The sequence below is a fragment of the Centropristis striata genome, chromosome 3 (assembly GCF_030273125.1).
Source record: "Centropristis striata isolate RG_2023a ecotype Rhode Island chromosome 3, C.striata_1.0, whole genome shotgun sequence".
NCBI classification, from domain to species: Eukaryota; Metazoa; Chordata; class Actinopteri; order Perciformes; family Serranidae; genus Centropristis; species Centropristis striata.
The window spans coordinates 9,377,597-9,395,131 of NC_081519.1; the positions used below are offsets into that span (position 1 = coordinate 9,377,597).

Sequence of the window (17,535 nt, forward strand, 5' to 3'; positions counted from 1 at the left end):
AAGAAAGACGGGTGGAGATGGATTAAATAGGCTGGAAAATTGGTAAATTAGTTCAATCTCTCTTTATGTTCTGTTAGGTCCTACCTACCCCTAAATCTGCCACACAAGAGCTACAGATAATTGGTTTAAAGATGAAGGGGTTTTTAATTCAGCTTTAACTTGTCTAGCTGTTTAATCTTTCTTTTGTGTCAGGGTTCAGACACCAGCTTGGACAAACTGCTGTTGGATGAAAACAATCAGGAAATCCAGAGGCAGTTCAAGTGGGCCAGGAAGTCCCATGTGGCTGCAGGATGCAAAGGTAACACAGTGTATTTGCTTTTCTATTTATTAGGGTCGCCATTAGCTGATGCGGATACATCTACTCCTCCTCCTGGGGTCCACACATAAACATAACACAGTAACAAGAATACTCATGAAACAAAAAAACCAGGACACAAGATAAAAGTACAACCATCAAGCTTGTACAATACACAAATTACATAGATTTTCATGAGTGATATACTCTTTATTTACCTTGATTTATATGGAGTAAGACCGCTGTCAAAAAGACGTGTCCATGTTATAAGCATTCGTATTTGTAATGATAAACATTTGTGTGTAAATAAAAAAGTTGTACCCAAAATTCTGCTGTCACACACATGAGTCTGATAAATTATTAGGGTTAGGATTGTTTTTATGTGAGTATGAATCTAAAAGCTGTGAGTGCAAAGTCTTGTGAATACAACTCTAATTTCTACGACTACGAGTCTTCACTGTGAACACGAATTCAAGTTTGTGGGTACAAGTCGAAAAACTGTTGAAATGACGTCACAGGTAGGTCACAGGCAGGTCACAGGGGAAAGCAATCGAACCCCGAAAAATGCGCCGAAGGATGGCTGACAACATGGACACCGTCGGGGAAGCATCATCATCATCATCACAGGTAAAGTAAATAACACATCCAACATTATTTATTTTTATTTAGTTGTTTCTTTCATGAAATTGTACTGTTTTAAATAATATGAAGTTTATGGACGTTAAGACATTCTGCTTTAGCTTACAAGCTAACCACATGTCAGTTACTGCTTGTGTAACCAAACAATAGAATTAGTCAGAGTCCTGACAGCAGTTTACTATCAATCCAGAATTTATTTATTATATACGTGTATATCTGAGATCAGACACACAAGTGTGGTTTGCATAGGTCCAGACTAGTAATATTAATTAATAATTTAATAATTGATATTTGTTGTATTAACTTGCATGCTAATGATTGGCATACATTATTTTGCTAAAAATACAAAATTATTTTTTATGTCTGTCCAGCCTATGTGGGATAGAGTACTGTATGTTGGTAAATGACTATGTTAACAGTGGCATTTAGCCTAATGCATCAAACTTGTTGTTTACAAGGACCAGTAGCTGCTCGGTTATTGGAACGTCTGAAATCAAGGATTACAGATGTGTTGAATCAACCACACTTGAATTTGGACTATTTACAATACATTATAAATCAAGAAACATTCATTGTTGTCCTCTCCCTGCGTTTGTTTGCGATATTGACGCGAATTTCTCCACTTTTACAGCAGCGGAGCGGCGTAGGTGCGTTCCCTCGTTTGATTCTCCGGTCGTTAGCTTGTAAGCTAAAGCAGAATGTCTTAACGTCCATAAACTTCATATTATTTAAAACAGTACAATTTCATGAAAGAAACAACTAAATAAAAATAAATAAATGTTGGATGTGTTATTTACTTTACCTGTGATGATGATGATGATGCTTCCCCGACGGTGTCCATGTTGTCAGCCATCCTTCGGCGCATTTTTCGGGGTTCGATTGCTTTCCCCTGTGACCTGCCTGTGACGTCATTTCAACAGTTTTTCGACTCGTACCCACAAACTTGAATTCGTGTTCACAGTGAAGACTCGTAGTCGTAGAAATTAGAGTTGTATTCACAAGACTTTGCACTCACAGCTTTTAGATTCATACTCACATAAAAACAATCATAACCCTAATAATTTATCAGACTCATGTGTGTGACAGCAGAATTTTGGGTACAACTTTTTTATTTACACACAAATGTTTATCATTACAAATACGAATGCTTATAACATGGACACATCTTTTTGACAGCGGTCTTACTCCATAGATTTAGGCCCCCCTCCCCCCACACATTTTTGGATGTTACTATGAGTCTGTGGTGCACATTAAGATCTCAAATCTAATCCGGAACTTGCTTTATTTTGTGTTGTGTTACATCTGAAATTTTCAGGAGAGTACTGAATTATGAGCAGTCGTTTTGAATCCTGAATCCTGTCCTGTTTGTTCCAAAAATTTAACTAAACATGAGTTTTTTAACTTTAATAAAACATTATAAATGGATCGTTGTGAAACAGTATTTTTGTGTCCCAGTTCTATCCATAACCTATGTAAATTACTGTACAATCAATGGAGTCGCCCCCTGCTGGTCTTTACAACAATTGCAGATTTAAGGCACTTCCCCATTATCTTCACTTTTCAGAGCCAGAGGTTGCCGCTTGGCTCTAGAGCTAAGTTTAAGCTCATTTTATAAACAGATTTTCATCTGATCTGTTCTGAACCAGCATTCACATCAGGGATTTGGCTGAAAATGTTTCACAGAATATGAGTGAATGAATTTGAGATTTTAAATACTAAAAGCAACACCAAAAACAAAAAGCATTCATTATCCAAATGATTAAATACTGGCTAATTAGGTGTGTGCACGCACATACACATGCATGCACATACAGTAATCCCACATTGTGGAGAGATCAGTGCTTTACAGCTCACATGGATCATCATGTTGGCAGAGTTTTTAAAAGCTTAACTCGATGGCCAAGAGAGCAAAAGCATTTTGATTTTTTTATAGCTGTAATCTGTCCTCACTGGATTGAGATTCCAGGGTTGTGTTGGTCGACCTGTGACGTGAATGTATGCTTATCTATCTGTGTGTGTGTGTGTGTGTGTGTGTGGAGCTCTCTAATATATGTGTGTTGCATAGAAACAGCAGCAGCAGCAGCATTAGAGACACTTCTTGTTCTGACTTTGTTCTTGTTTGGGTTCGTATGAGTTTCCGCATAAATCCACACACTTGCGCTGTCTCCACACTTGCGGCTGCCACAAGCCTGAACAGCTGTGCTCAGAAGATCATCTAGTCGTGAATACTTAATCTTGGCTTTGAGATTAAATCGGTCTGCCTCCATCCTACCAGCTTAGTGTGCTGTGTGTTGGATATTTCCACATGTTGGTTTTTCCACAGCAGAGGAAATGCTTCAGTACCTGTGATGACAAAGGAGAGCAGTCAGCTTATTGATTAGAAACATGAGGTTCTTTACCAGTTTTTAAAAATATAGGATATGTCATCTTTGCTTATCTGACTGGATTCAGGATTTATCTGAAAATACATGTTTTTATTGTGACAAAGCGACAAAGAAACTGCCAGCTTCACAGTGGCAGTGTCATGGTGTTTGTGTACACATTTGTGGTTTTTGTGTTTTATCTGCACTGTATCTGCTATTTTCATAGGTTTGTGCCCAAAGGCTGATACCCGGAAATAAAAATTCAGCGAAATGAAAAGAAAACAGAAAATGCGGGCAGGGGGCAGGTTCTCTGCAGATACAGACATCTCCACACATTCCTAGTGGGTCATAGGTGATGATTGAGAGAGGTTACTATGGTCTTGGTCTATACATTCTTTTTTGTTTTTATTTTTTTTAGGAAAACCCTGACTTATATTTCCTTTGAGAAGAAAAAGTCACTAAAAGAACATTTTCCTACACTGTTTATCATCTAATGACTCCTTAGGCTACGACTTCGATTCAGTTCAATTCAACAGCCAGCGATCGAGACAATATCATATACATATCATATATCATGTCATATATCATCTGCCCATTTAACAACACAATTTGTTACATTTATCAACTCACAAGAAAATGTTTTCCAATGCAAAAAACTCTCAAAATCTTGGTGACGCTGCCTGAAAATGCTCAAGACAGCACTATATACTATTTGCACAGCCATTTGAAAACTACAGTAAAGTTACACATTACTGTATTTAGTGAGGTAACTGAGTACAACACACTGAATATGTATGTTTCATATTTTATTGCACATGCTCTTTGCAATTCTAATTTGTTTACAGCATTGTGCAAAAGCAAAAAAAACACACCGTTATTTACAACAAACATAAAGTCCCTTTGGGTAGAGCTGTGCAAAGTACAGTGTCACAGTGTTGTAGAAATGGTCCACATTATGTCCTCAAATTGTTCAATTTAGGAGACATTTTAAGGAGGAAAATTATTTTATTTTTTAAATATATAAAATAAGCTTGACAGATTTTGACAGCTAGTTCAACATTTTGTATGTAATGACAATGAACTTAGGACTGTTAGTTTTATATGGAATGACTATTCAGCATTCACAAGTATAGTTAATTTTGACTGATATGACATAAGCAATGATAATGTTATAAAATAGCAGAGAGTTGTATGAAAGTAATTGATGCATGTCCAAATGCATTTGTAATTTGTTATAAGGAATGAGAAACTGCTACTCTGATGAGCACAAATGACTAAATGTTGTGGAGGTCGAACTAACTGCTGTGCAAATGTTAATATTGATGTGAGAAATGCACCAAAGCGACTGAGAAAAACTGTAAATACAAAGAATAAAAATTGACCTGTTCACTATAAAGTGCCACATTGCATTTAAATGCAAATGTTTTTCTATGGGTTAACTTAAAGAGCCTGTGATAATCTTTCAATTCTATAGACCATTCCCAAGATGGGTTCTGTCTGTGTGATCAGTTTACTTCTCGAAACAAATCAGGGAGATTGTCAAAATAAAAGCGTATATTAAAGAGAGCGATATGCATCATTGTTTGGGCACTGCATCGATGCAGTTAGATTGTTCTCCCATCAATCTATAACAATGTTTGTTACACCCTTAGATGATAATGCTGTCACTCAAATAATAGTCTGCGTACTACCTATGAAGGGCAGTAGTAGCAATATTGAATGCAGAATTTAACTGCACAACAGCTGCTAGCATAAACAACAAGGTTAGCAACGGCTGTTATCTGTTATCCAAGCTGAATTACTGACTGGTCGTCAAGGCTCGTGTTTGTTTTTATCCCAGAAAGGGTCAGCTGATAGGGGTGTGATAAATTAGGAAAAGACACATCCTGACTGATTAGAGCCAATCATGAAGTAACAGTGGGTGTCTGTGTCATTGTTTTCAGACGTTTTAAACAGGGTCAGCATCATTTTCAAGGATGCTGAAACACTGGAGTATTGTGGAAGCTGGATGTAAACAGCAAAGTTGTGCATTTTTAACAGAAATGTATTAGTGTTGATGTTGGTTGATTTTGTGGCACCCTGAAGGATTCCTGGGGCCCCATCATTGCCTTAAAATCTATAAATGTGGATGCTCATTCTGTTCAAGTTTGCACATCTGCAGCTTTTGGCGTGTTAGTGGGTCTTTGCTTGTAACAATGCATAGCTTACATTTCAGTTAAATTCTAGTAATTTAGCTTGTTGTGTGGCTGAAGAGAAAGTTGTTTGCAGTTTGATTATTTCATATGAAAAGGTCATGTTTGTCATTGTACTTGAGGGTCCCACAGAGCGAACACTGAGAGGAGAAGCTGCTGAGGGAGGTGTGAAGAGAGAGGGGAGAGGAAGCAGAAGGGGAGGGCAGAGGAGTGAGAGGAGGTGGGACTGGGAAACAGATGCTGGCACAGCAGTGCAGCATGTAAGCCCCCACCCCCTGCCTCATCACAGCCCCTCCCACTCCCTGCCTCTCTGTCGCTCCCTCACTTAGTTTTGGTCCCTCTCATAATCTTTGCCCACTATCTGACCACACAGAGAGGTTTGAGAGCGCTGTCTCTCTCTGGGTTCTTCTGCTGTTATTCTTCGAATCATGGGATAGAAGCAGCTTTTTATTTTCGTCCCAGGGGTTTCTTCTCAGATTTGGACTATGACTGTGGAGCTCTCTGTACACTTTTCCTCCCCTCTCCTCTGGGTATTACCACAGGAATAGTGCGTGTGCTTCTGTGTGTGTCCGTCCAGCATGATGCCTGCTTCTGATAGTCTTGATTTGAGCAGCAGGATTGGATCATCATGAGAGGGGGCCACCACCAGCGAGGCTGTGGGTGTCAGCACCTGTTCAGAAAACTGCTCAGCAAATGTGGCTGCTGCTTTGTTCGAGTTAGAGGTATGTGGATGCTGTAGCTGTTCTCTGACTGCAGAGTAAAGGTTTCAAAAGACATGTTGGAAAAGTTATTTTTGATGCTTGTGCACAGTGTTTTGTAATGTTAGAAGATTCACTTTGTTTTTACTTATGCATCGAAGTTAGTTCCTCTAATTCAAAGTAAAACACATTTTGCAATTTGCAATGTATATGAATTATATTCTGCTTTTTATCTGTTCACTTGCCAGTCTCATTGAGCTTGTCATATTGAGAGGACAACGGCATTAAATGGCCAGAAAACAAATGACGGCACTTTGTACAGTGTGGCCTTCACGGTCATGGCATATTTAAAGTAAAAATAGTTAGAATAAAAGCAAGTAATATATAAAAATCAATGAAATATGCATGGATGGAACAGAATTATTATTTTCTTTTTTTTTTAAATCATTTTTTTATTGGTTTAAATACAAATTTCACAATAGTACAAATTGAGTATTGAACATCACAAAATATATTTTATAGAAATAGAACAAACATCCCCACTCTCCCCCAACCCATGTCGACCCCTAATGATCTCTCTACCTCCACCGATGGATCAGAATTCTTAAAGGCAAAAAAAAATACAGTTTCGGGCAAGTAAATCTAGCAACTCACTGGCCAGATTGGGCATGAAGTAGAGAAACAGAATTAAACACACAGTTCTTTCCAGAGCTCATGGTGGAAGTAGCTAAGGAGTGAAACATCTCGCTTTCTTCTCATCTCTGCTGAGAGAGTTGCACATGTGCAGTAATGGTACTCGCAAGAAAATGTTGGCGATTAAAAACAAAGTTTATGAGCATTTCAACTATCCAGGATACAGCAGTTTAGGTGACTTTACAGAATTTGGGCGAAGCAGTTGAACCACCAAACTGAAGATGACAATTAAATAGCCTGCACTTTAATTACGCTTTTATAGTCTTTGCGGTCACTCAAAGCACTTTACACAACAGACAGCGCTCATTCACCCATTCACACTGGTGGCCGAGGCTAATCTAAATGGTGCCACCTGCCACCATCAGGAATTCATTCACACACTGATGAACGCAGCAGCTTCAGTATCTTGCCCAAGGATACTTCGACATGTAGGCTGCCATGGTCGGGGATCATGCAACCACTCGACCAGCTGAGCCACAGCTGCCACTTTAATCTTGTGAGTTATGGGATAACCGCTAATAAATGAAACACTTTATATAGATGCAGATAAAAAGGACTTCAGTCAAGAGAAAAAAACAATAATGTGGAAGATATACTATTCTTAAATAACTTTTTTGGCTAAATTTATAGATGCAACAAAGGCTGAACTAAATAGATAATTTCGCCTTCTTGTGTCAATCTGAACACACCATGAACACACTCCTAAGCATATATTCTTTATTCATATTTTAAATCCACAAAGTGGTTGCCAGTCTCCTGAGCTACCAACTAATACTACCATCTTTATGTTTGCTTTTTTATGTTTGTTTCTATTTGTTTATTAAGACTAAAATTGTGCAGTTACAACATTGTTTGCATTGTTGTGGTGCACAACAACAAAAAAAAATGGCTACCTTTTTTTTTTTTTTTTACAGTAGGGAAGATTAGCTGACTATTTTAACTCTGCTAACTACTGTTAGCAACAACTTTAGACAGTTTCGTGGACTACTCTGTTTCTTCTCCCTATATATTGCTTTTTGTTGTGTTTGTCTTGTTGACAAGTGGCTGGGCAATATGGAGAACATCAAATATCACAGTATTTTTGACAAAATGCCTTAATATTACGACAATAATGCAGGGTTGACTATTGGTGTTTCACTTCGTGGCTGAGTGGGAAAAGACAAATAATCGAACAGGTAGAGCTAAGTCTTATGTTTCTTTTAATGCTCCGTTTTAACGATTTAACCAACAATATTGTTTAATTTTTGACCATACTGTTAATCTTTTACTATATTTTGTCAGTTTCGGGTTTCCATATGTGGCAGATTTGTGGATTTGAATACCAGAAACTTACGGTGAGATGAAATCATAAGCTTATATTAGTAAAGACTTTTCTCCTTTATCTGTTTGTTCCTGCACAGTTTTAGTTACTGTTTTCATATCAGATGCATTTTTGGCTGCATGTAAAAACGAGTGATTGTCTTAATCTGTACCCTTACAATACTGTGCAGAGGAGGAGGCAGCTGCACACACATACACACACACACACACACACACACACACACACATTTGAACATCCATAGACACACAAACATGTCCCATTACTGCCCCGACCCTTAAATCCTCTGTTGTTCCAGTTGCCCGGGGAGTGATTACAGAACAGCTCTCCTGTGAGCAGCACTGCTCTGACAGACCCTGCAAATAGACGTGTTAAATTTATAAAAATGAACACAGCCCTAAGTGGAGTTGCCTTGCTTCTCTTTTTGTTCTCTGAGCTTAACCCTTTATCAGGCAAAGAACTATATTTGGTAACTTCAGGTAATATTTTGAAAAAAAAGTTGGAAATTTACTAGATTAAAGTAGCAAATCTTCAAGAAAAAAAGTCGCAGATTTAAGAGATTTAAAGTGACAAATCTGCGCGAAAAAACGGTAAAAAAAGTCAGATTCACCACTTTAACCCTTAATAGGGCACTCATTGAAATACTTGCAAATGTCAAATTTTAACCCTAGAGAATATTGGAGGATATTACATACTGCCAGAATGTGTAAAAAAAAAAAAATATATACGAAAATAATATTTTGAGAAAAAAGTTTACAAGATTAAAGGGGCATATCTACGAGAAAAAAATGCACAGATTTATGAGATTTAAAGTGGTGAATCTGTGAGAAAAAAGTTGCATTTTTCACCACTTTTTTCTCGTAAATCTGCGACTTTTTTTCTTGTAGATTTGCCACTTTAATCTAGTAAATTTGCAACTTTTTTCTCAAAATATTACCTGAAGTTACCAAATATAGTTCTTTGCCTGATAAAGGGTTAATAGAACATCTCAGACACTTTTCTTTGGGGTACACATCGCCTGATGTGGTGTGTCAGTATAGCTGTTATACACGGTGTTTTCTTCCCATCTGACTCTAAAAAAACCTTTCTATCTGTTTGTGGGTGTGTGGATGAGTTTGCTTTGTGTTTATATAAAGCCGAGCATTCACAGATTGCCAGCTCTTCTTTTTTAATCAGATCTGTTTGTCTCTTTCTTTAATTTTCTTTTTCTATTCTTTTGGTTGCTTCAGAGCCCTTTCTTTCATTTTCAAGTGTTGTTCTAATGTGGTTTGGGGCCTTCTCCTTTTTGTTTTTGTGGCTTTCTGATCTCCCCCTGCTTCCCCTGAAGACTTTATTCTTATGACTCCTTCATTCTCTTACATTGAGTGTTTCATTTCATTTGGCACAATGTCCACCAGCTATTTATAAAGGCAGAGAAACACCTCCAGATAAAGTATGTTTGGGGGAAATTACTTGGAAATCTACTTAAACGTTCTGCCAACAATCTCACTGTCTCATTACACATACTTCACTGAGGCTCAGAAGCTGCCATGACTAACAGTCCATTAGTCCACCAGTGTGTGTGAAGTCATCGCTGCCAGTATGTGAAGAAGTAAACACAATGAATAACAAGCACAAACGTGTTTATTACCACAGAGCACCTACACATGCAGAAGCTTATCAGTCGGCTCAGCCATGTTGCACTTTTGCATTTGGTTTTTGTGTTGTTGTTGTTTTTGGTTTATTGTTGCTGAACCACTGGACTGCCTGACCTTCATTTGAGCTTGGTTTGCATTATGCACACAACAGGACAAGTAGACACGGTGCTGTGTCCTTACAGGACAATCATCCAGCAGACACAAGACAAATCAAAGTGCTATAAAACAACACACCAAACAGGAAATATAGATTCAAATATTATAGTAGATAAGATTTTCATTGTCTGTTAAGTCACCATCTATTGCTAAATGAGGTACCACAATGTTGATTGATCCCACTGATGAAAGCCCTTCCATTTACAGTATTACCGAGTGTGTGTCCGTAGTGACCTTCTCAGGAAAAATCACAACCGGCGCACAGTTAGTGACCGTTTTCCATCTACTGCCACACACTCTTCTGCTGACATGTGTGTGAAGCGGTATAGTGTTTTTTCTGGTCTCTGATATTTTTAATGCAAATAATTGGTCATTGTGGCCAAATGAACAAAGAGGAGTGTGGAATACAGCTGTGAAACTGCCAAAAAGTAAAAACAGGTTCAAACCAGTGGTGGAAAAATTAATCAGATCCTTTACTTCAGTAAAACTACTAATACCACAATGTGAAATTACTCCACTACAAGTAAAAGTCCTGCATTCAAAACTTCCTGAAGTAAAAGTACAAAAGTATCAGCATCAAAATGTACTTAAAGTATCAAAATGTAAAGTGGACCCACTCAGATTAATATATATTCCAAATACATTATTGGATTATTAATATTATTATTATTATTGATGCATTATTTAAACAGTGTTTGAATCTTCTCAAGGTAGGACTCGTTTAAAATACTTAATATACTGTTATGAGGTTTCATTTCTTTTTAAATCTTGATGTGAAAAGTAACTAAAACTGTCAGCAAAATGTAGTGGAGAAGAAGTATAAAGTTACATAAAATGGAAATTCTCAAGTAAAGTACAAGTACCTCCAAATTATATTTAAGTACAGTGCTTGAGTAAATATACTTAGTTACTTTCCACCACTGGTTAAAACACACTTTGGCAATATTTGCTGCCAAAGAGAACAAAACAGAAATCTTCAAGATTATAACTTTAATATGCAAATTAAAAACATTTTAAAAGATGAAAAAAGAACAAATAAATACAAGATATGTAAAGATGTTAGTGCAAAGTGCACAATAACTGATTAAAGCTACTATAATTAATATGGTTATATTAACAATATATCAAATGACTGATTATATAAGCAATGGTTGTTTGCACAGAGAAATATCAACTCAGGCCTTCAGCTCTACAGGTCTTTTTTAAAGCATTTTTTGCAGCTTATTATTTTGACATCATTTCCTGAAGCTGTTTTCAGCAAAAAAAAAAAAAAAAAAAAAAGTTTAATATTTTAACTTATTCTGTTTTTATACTAAACTCAAGCCTAAACTCTGACCTTAACCAGATCCTCATTAAAGGGAGATGGCGTAGACTTTTCTGTGTTCTGTGCAGCAAACAAAACTATGAGGAATGACAACAGAGTACGAGTAAGAAGCCACATCAGCAGCCTGCAGTGCCGTGGGAAAAAGGAAGTGGTGGCAGGAAGATTAAATGTCCTGCTACACTGGGGAAACTGAAACTGGGCCAGTTGTCAACACGCAGGATGTATTTGCATGTGATGTGAAGGGACATTAATCATAATTATTCCTGTCATAGTTTATAAGCCAATACAATCAACCTAATAAGCTCAGGTCACAGACGCCAAGAGCAAAGTGAGTAAACAAACCACAGACATGACAATTATATATCCAGTATATACTGATATCTGTGCACATATGGCAGCAGAGAGGATTAACTCTATATTCAACTGCCTGATGTATGTCAGTTTGATATGAATTACTGAAGCGTTCTGTGATGCAGCGGTGGCAGCTGACCAGCAGCAGCAGCAATATTTAATCCTTGAGAAAAACTATGGACATGTTTTATTTTTAAATGTTCCCAATCATTCACTTAAAATTCTGAATATTTGGTAGTTATCATCAGTCCTGATGTTAGTTAAAAATAATCAACAGTGGAAGTTAAACACTGCACAATTTAAAAATAAATACATTTTGTAGCTAACCCATGACATACAGTATCCTAGACTTTAAAAAGCTATTCCCCTGAGAGTTTAGTGTACAGAAAATAATATTTTTTGTGGGCGTTTTTATTAAATAAAAAAACACATTGTATTCAAAGGGTTAAAATTGTAAAATTTGTGAATATTCTGTATATTATTATTATTATTATTATTATTATTATTATTATTAAAAATGCATCAAAATCAATGTTGCTGCTAACCATATATATATATATATATATATTTATTTTCATAACACCAGGGGCATTATGTCAACAAGCTGGCATTTAAAGGGTAAAAATACAGTAGTAGTTAGTAATTGTGATCAGGACTGAAGTTGGTTAGATTAATTAACTACAGTGCCAAATAACATAATCTTTAAAAAGTCTTTAAAAAGAACCACAACTGTAATATTTTTACCCACATGTTAAAAGTCCTCTCCCATGTTTAGTAATGAAACAACTCATCAGTTTATTGCGGTGCAAAGAAGATGATTAATTAATGTGTGTGTGCATGTGTGCGTTTTTAATTCTATTAATCTGTCACTCTCCTGTATTGATGAACTGTGTATCAGCTCTGTTTAGGACTGAGTGGATATATGAGACGTTAAAGTGTCTGATTTGTAGTTCTGGCAATGACAGCGGTGCGGCCTGAGAGGTATTTTCATTGGCAGTATTTCAACAGGAAGTGGAGCAGGCCTTTTACCCTGAAAAGACTAGGCTTGATTACAATCATGATATTTATAATAATAAAGCACCAACAGTAATCAGCTCTCAAACACATATAAATACCTTCCTGGCAGTAACATGTGCAAAGCTTTAGTCATGAAAGTGTTATCATGCTGTTGAAGCTCCAACAACTTCTCAATAATTCCTGCTGCTGCTGCTGACCATGACCATTTATGGGGTTTAGTGGGGGAAGATGTAGTTAACTGTCTCCCAACCATCTGATTTAGCAACGAGAGGGACTTGGTTGTTAAATAGGTCATGGAGGCCTCATTCAGCACAGTATATACTCTTCTTTTCATGCAATAAATTACATATGTTGATATACCATTACCATAAGAGAAGAATGATCTCATGATAATACCGTAGGGTTAGTTTTGTTCAAGGATTTTATACTGTTGTTGCAAATATACTAGCTTGTTTTTAACAATAATATGAAACATAAAGTTGTTAATATGGACTTTAGGCAGCGACAGTTAAAAAGCACAGCTACTGCATTAGAAAAAAAAGAGCCCACTGTCCACTACTTGTTTGCCGTACTCACTTCTAATGGCTGTAGTGGTCCTTTCAACAGCCGCTTCTTATTGTCCCAGTTATTCACTCTTCTACCCCTGCAGTTCAGAGTATTCTATATCAGATTACGTCATATTGTCCATTGATGAAATGCTACTGTCATGTTTTAATCAAAGAATTAAACAGCAACTTTACTGATAAAGAACCTGAAATTACGCTAGGGTGAAAATAAAATGAGCTACTCAGAGAATGTATAAAATACTTAATCACTTTTCAGAAGAATATTGCCTGGACATGGTTTTAACAACTTCAGCAAGCCGAGAGGACAGAGCTTAAACTGTATTTATTGTAAAACAATTTGCATGTCTCAGACAGATGAATAAAATGTGTGTCAGAGGTGAACTCCTGCACGCTGTCATCATATTGATCAGTAAATTAACTATAGGAATAAAGAAAGTGTGAAGAAACACTTATTTTAAGTGTAAATTACAAAATAAAATGAGTAAACAAAGTTGAATTTGATTTCCTTTATGAACTTACGGCTGGATATGAACGACTCAGTTGTCTATTTGATGATGCTTTGTAGCTTTGTAATCATTGATGAATGTTCAGTAAAAGCCAAAAACTATACAGTGCTACAGTGCAGTGCATTTTTGCTGACAGTGTTTAAGATGCCGATGTCTCAGTGCAACACACAGGATTATTGTTGAAGAGACAAACCCTTACGCTGGTGTTTCGTTCCGGTTTACAGCTATCTTTTTCCATCTGGTTAGGTGTGTTGTCTGAGCAACTGGGGTTGCTGCGACAATCAACCCTGCCCAACCTTAATCCACCCATCAGTCTGATTGAAATAGAGAATTTTAGTGTCAGATAAAGCCACCTCCATCACAAGTTACATAAATATGCCCCAGTTATTTGTAAAAAAATTGTCACAAAAGGTTGTTTTCTTAACATTTAAATGTAACTCTAACATCTGTCATTTACTGTTTCAGGGACAGAGGGTTAACACAAGAGGAAAATGTTAAGTAAAATGTGGATGTCCATGAAGCCTGCATGCAAGGATGCGTTCACAGCATGCATGCTTGCAGGCAGACTGCTGACACTCCCTGCAGCCCGGCTGGTGGCCCAGCTGTTGCTCTGTGGGAAAATGACACATTACATAAGTGTCTCAAACAAACATGACAAGCTGAGTGGCCCAGCTCAGCGGTGATTTGGACGTCACAATGACCATTACGCACCATTAAGAGTCAGTTCATAGAAAATGTTGATGTGTTTTTGGAAAACGCTGCAGTAAGGGGCACTTTTTGTATCATTTCGACAGATGGCTAGGTGGTTGTTGGTCCTGTATGACCTGATCTTGATAGATAAAAAAAGGAGACCAGCTGTCTGTCTCTGTTCAGGATCATGACATGAGTGTATGTGTGTGTATGTGGGCATCTGGATGTTTGCACCAACTGATTCTGTTGAATTTTGTTTCGTTAGGTTATGTTCTTATAAGAGTCACAGAGATGAGGATCTGGTGTCAGAAAGTAATATTTAGTAAAGCCATTCTTATGGTTAATTGTAGGGATTTTGTTGGGCTGTCTTGGCTGATACGTCTCTTCAGTGTTGGACGGCGGTCAGGGACAGTGTCAGTGTGACAGTGAATGGAAGACTGGGGTGGTGGTTACCAGTTTTAAAAATGCCAAGGAAGCGATTGTTGAACCTCAGATCTAGGAGGATTAATGTGGATTTATTCTGGGGCACTGGGACCATTGCTATGAGCCCTCTGGTCCTCATATAACTGGAGTTTGTCCAATGCTTTGATTAAAACCAAATACCTGCAAAACTAATGACATACCCAGCATCCTCAGCCATGCCTTGTTTACCTTGTGCAAGTACTAGTGTTAGCATGCTAACATGCTAGAATAAGATGGTAATCATGCTTAACATCAGCATGTTAATATTGTCATTGTGAGCATGTTAGCACACAGATGTTGGCTTTTAGCCAAGAAACAAACTCCCGGTCTCAAAAATGAAGCCAATGCAGAAGTGCCTTAAGCCTGCATTATTTGTGATCACCAGCAGGGGCAACTCCACTGGTTACAATAAGAAGTCTATTTGAATAGAAGTCTATGAGAAAATGACCCTACCTTTCACTTGCACATCCATCACCCCAGTAACATTTTCCTAGTGAGTTTATGGTCTCAGTGGTTAGTTTCATGTCTTCTTCAGTACAGCATGATGCTCATTTAGTAAATGTTGGTCCCATTTAGAATAAAATAGATGATAAAGGGTAACCTGTGCAACTTCCACGTCTGAAATGTGAAGCCAATGCAGAAGTACCTCAAACTTGCATTCTTTCTATTGGCCAGCAGGACTGCACTGATCCGTGAGCAATTACCCTACATCTCTCTTGATTTATTACCTTAATTAAATGTTCTCATAATGAGTTTATCGGCTCAATCTCTAATTTCAAGTGTTTTTCTATACCACATGATGCTCATTTAATAAATTATGATCCCGTTTTGAGTAAAAAAGACAATAAAGCAGGGCACGGCGACCTGTCTATGTTTTCATCTTTGAACTTTGACCCTTCCACAATGTGTTTTCAATTCTTAAAAGGTAACTGTTACATTTATGTTGCCTAAAATATTTTTTTTGAGACAAAGGAGTCGGTTGTTCATTTTGAATGAGCTCTGAGCTCATCAAGCTAGCACTAGCATTAGCTGATTCAACATCCACCTCCACAGATCCTCTCATTCAATTATCTTCAAAGCCACAATTCATTGGATGATGTTGACTGATGCTAGCATGACTAGACTTCTAAATGAAATGTCTCGCAGATGTGCTAATTCGGTTTTCTGCCATTCTCATTCTCTCCATCAATTATTTGACTTCACTCTTTTAGATTCCATAATTTTTCTTTTGGCTCTTTCTTTCTTCTTCATTCCTAAACTGGTTGATTACTGTTGCTCTATATGGCTTTGGATTACATTAAATTGGAAGGTTGCTGTTCCAATAGTCCACTGGTTCAAACCTCGGCACTGTGCCACACAAACACTCTTTCTCACGCTCACCGACACACACACACACACACACACACACACTTGGCGATAAATTAGGCGATAAATTAGTTTAAATACAGTCTCGATTGGATTTAATCTTCTTTACTTGTCTCGATTGTTTTGTAGGAGACTAAACTTTTGTCTGACATTCAGCATGTTAACATGATAAATATACGGTACATGTAGTTGAATAGAATCACCACAAATGATGATCATCAATGTTCCCAACAGTGCACTTTATGTTTGTGTATTTTCTTATTTAAAGATTTTGAAATGAAAGGAGAAATGAAATGAAGAAGAGCAAATTATTTAGTGTTTCACTGTCAATATGGCATCTTGTTTAATGGCACTATCAGGCAGTTTGGCAAATAGCTGACCCAGATTTCCACTGGCTTCTTGAAAGCTGGTTATTATGATTACAGCTTACATAAATGTGCTGACAGGGAATAGTGGCTTCTGGAAAGAGTCCAAAATGACAAAATGAGGTTCCTGAAAGATTCTACTTCGCTACGATCAGCAGAACTGAGTGAAATGTTAATGTTAGGGTGCTTGATTAAAACAGTATGGCAGAGCATTATGTACCAGTTTCCATAGCTGAGAGACTTAAAGCTGGAAACAAAATCCAGCTGTGGTGTAAAACAGTGTCAGCTCTGGTCTTGGTCCAGCCTGAGCTGTAGAATGAGGGCAGTTCAGTGCAGATGTGACAACAGGAAAAAAAATCACTCCAGTTTATATCCTTCTCCAATCTTATTTTTGAGAGGCGGATGGTTCAACATCCATCTCTTAATTAGATTCAGAGCAATGCTTTCTTTAGAAGTAGTAAAAATTATGAAAGACTAATGTCACGTTGTCCACATGTCACAACCAGCATTGGGTCAGATCATTAAAAGTACATATAATCATAAATTGTTTTGGATTATTTCAAAATCACTCACTGAAAATAAAGGTGAAAAAAAGTGGTCACCGGTTAGTTACCTGTCAGGTCACTCGCTTGTCACTCAAAGCAGCCATGCCTTAATTATGCATACCTGTAAACCCTTAATATAATCAAAATGGGTTGGATAAAAAAAAAAAAAAATCACCCTTGTACAGTTGTCTAGCTACAGAGACCTAAGGAAGGACTTTTATTTTTAATCACATGGGTATGGGATTAGAACACTGACATAAATTGCGCAATGAGTAATGAGACCCGCACGCGCGCAAATCAAACATCCGCGCGCGCATATTGTTTTTTCGAGCGCTTTCAAATCACTCGTGAGC

General features: G+C 37.3%; 1 protein-coding gene across 2 annotated transcripts in view; it reads left to right on the plus strand.

Moving 5' to 3' along the window:
• Positions 1-5,674: 5,674 nt before the first annotated feature.
• The window catches only part of arhgef25b (Rho guanine nucleotide exchange factor (GEF) 25b), a 30,130-nt gene continuing 18,269 nt past the window's right edge, over positions 5,675-17,535 (plus strand). For both annotated transcript variants that reach the window (XM_059328823.1, XM_059328824.1), the window contains exon 1: positions 5,675-6,211. In XM_059328823.1, coding sequence (XP_059184806.1) covers positions 6,118-6,211 — 94 coding nt within the window. In that variant the 5' untranslated portion in view covers positions 5,675-6,117. The remainder of the gene's footprint in view (positions 6,212-17,535) is intronic.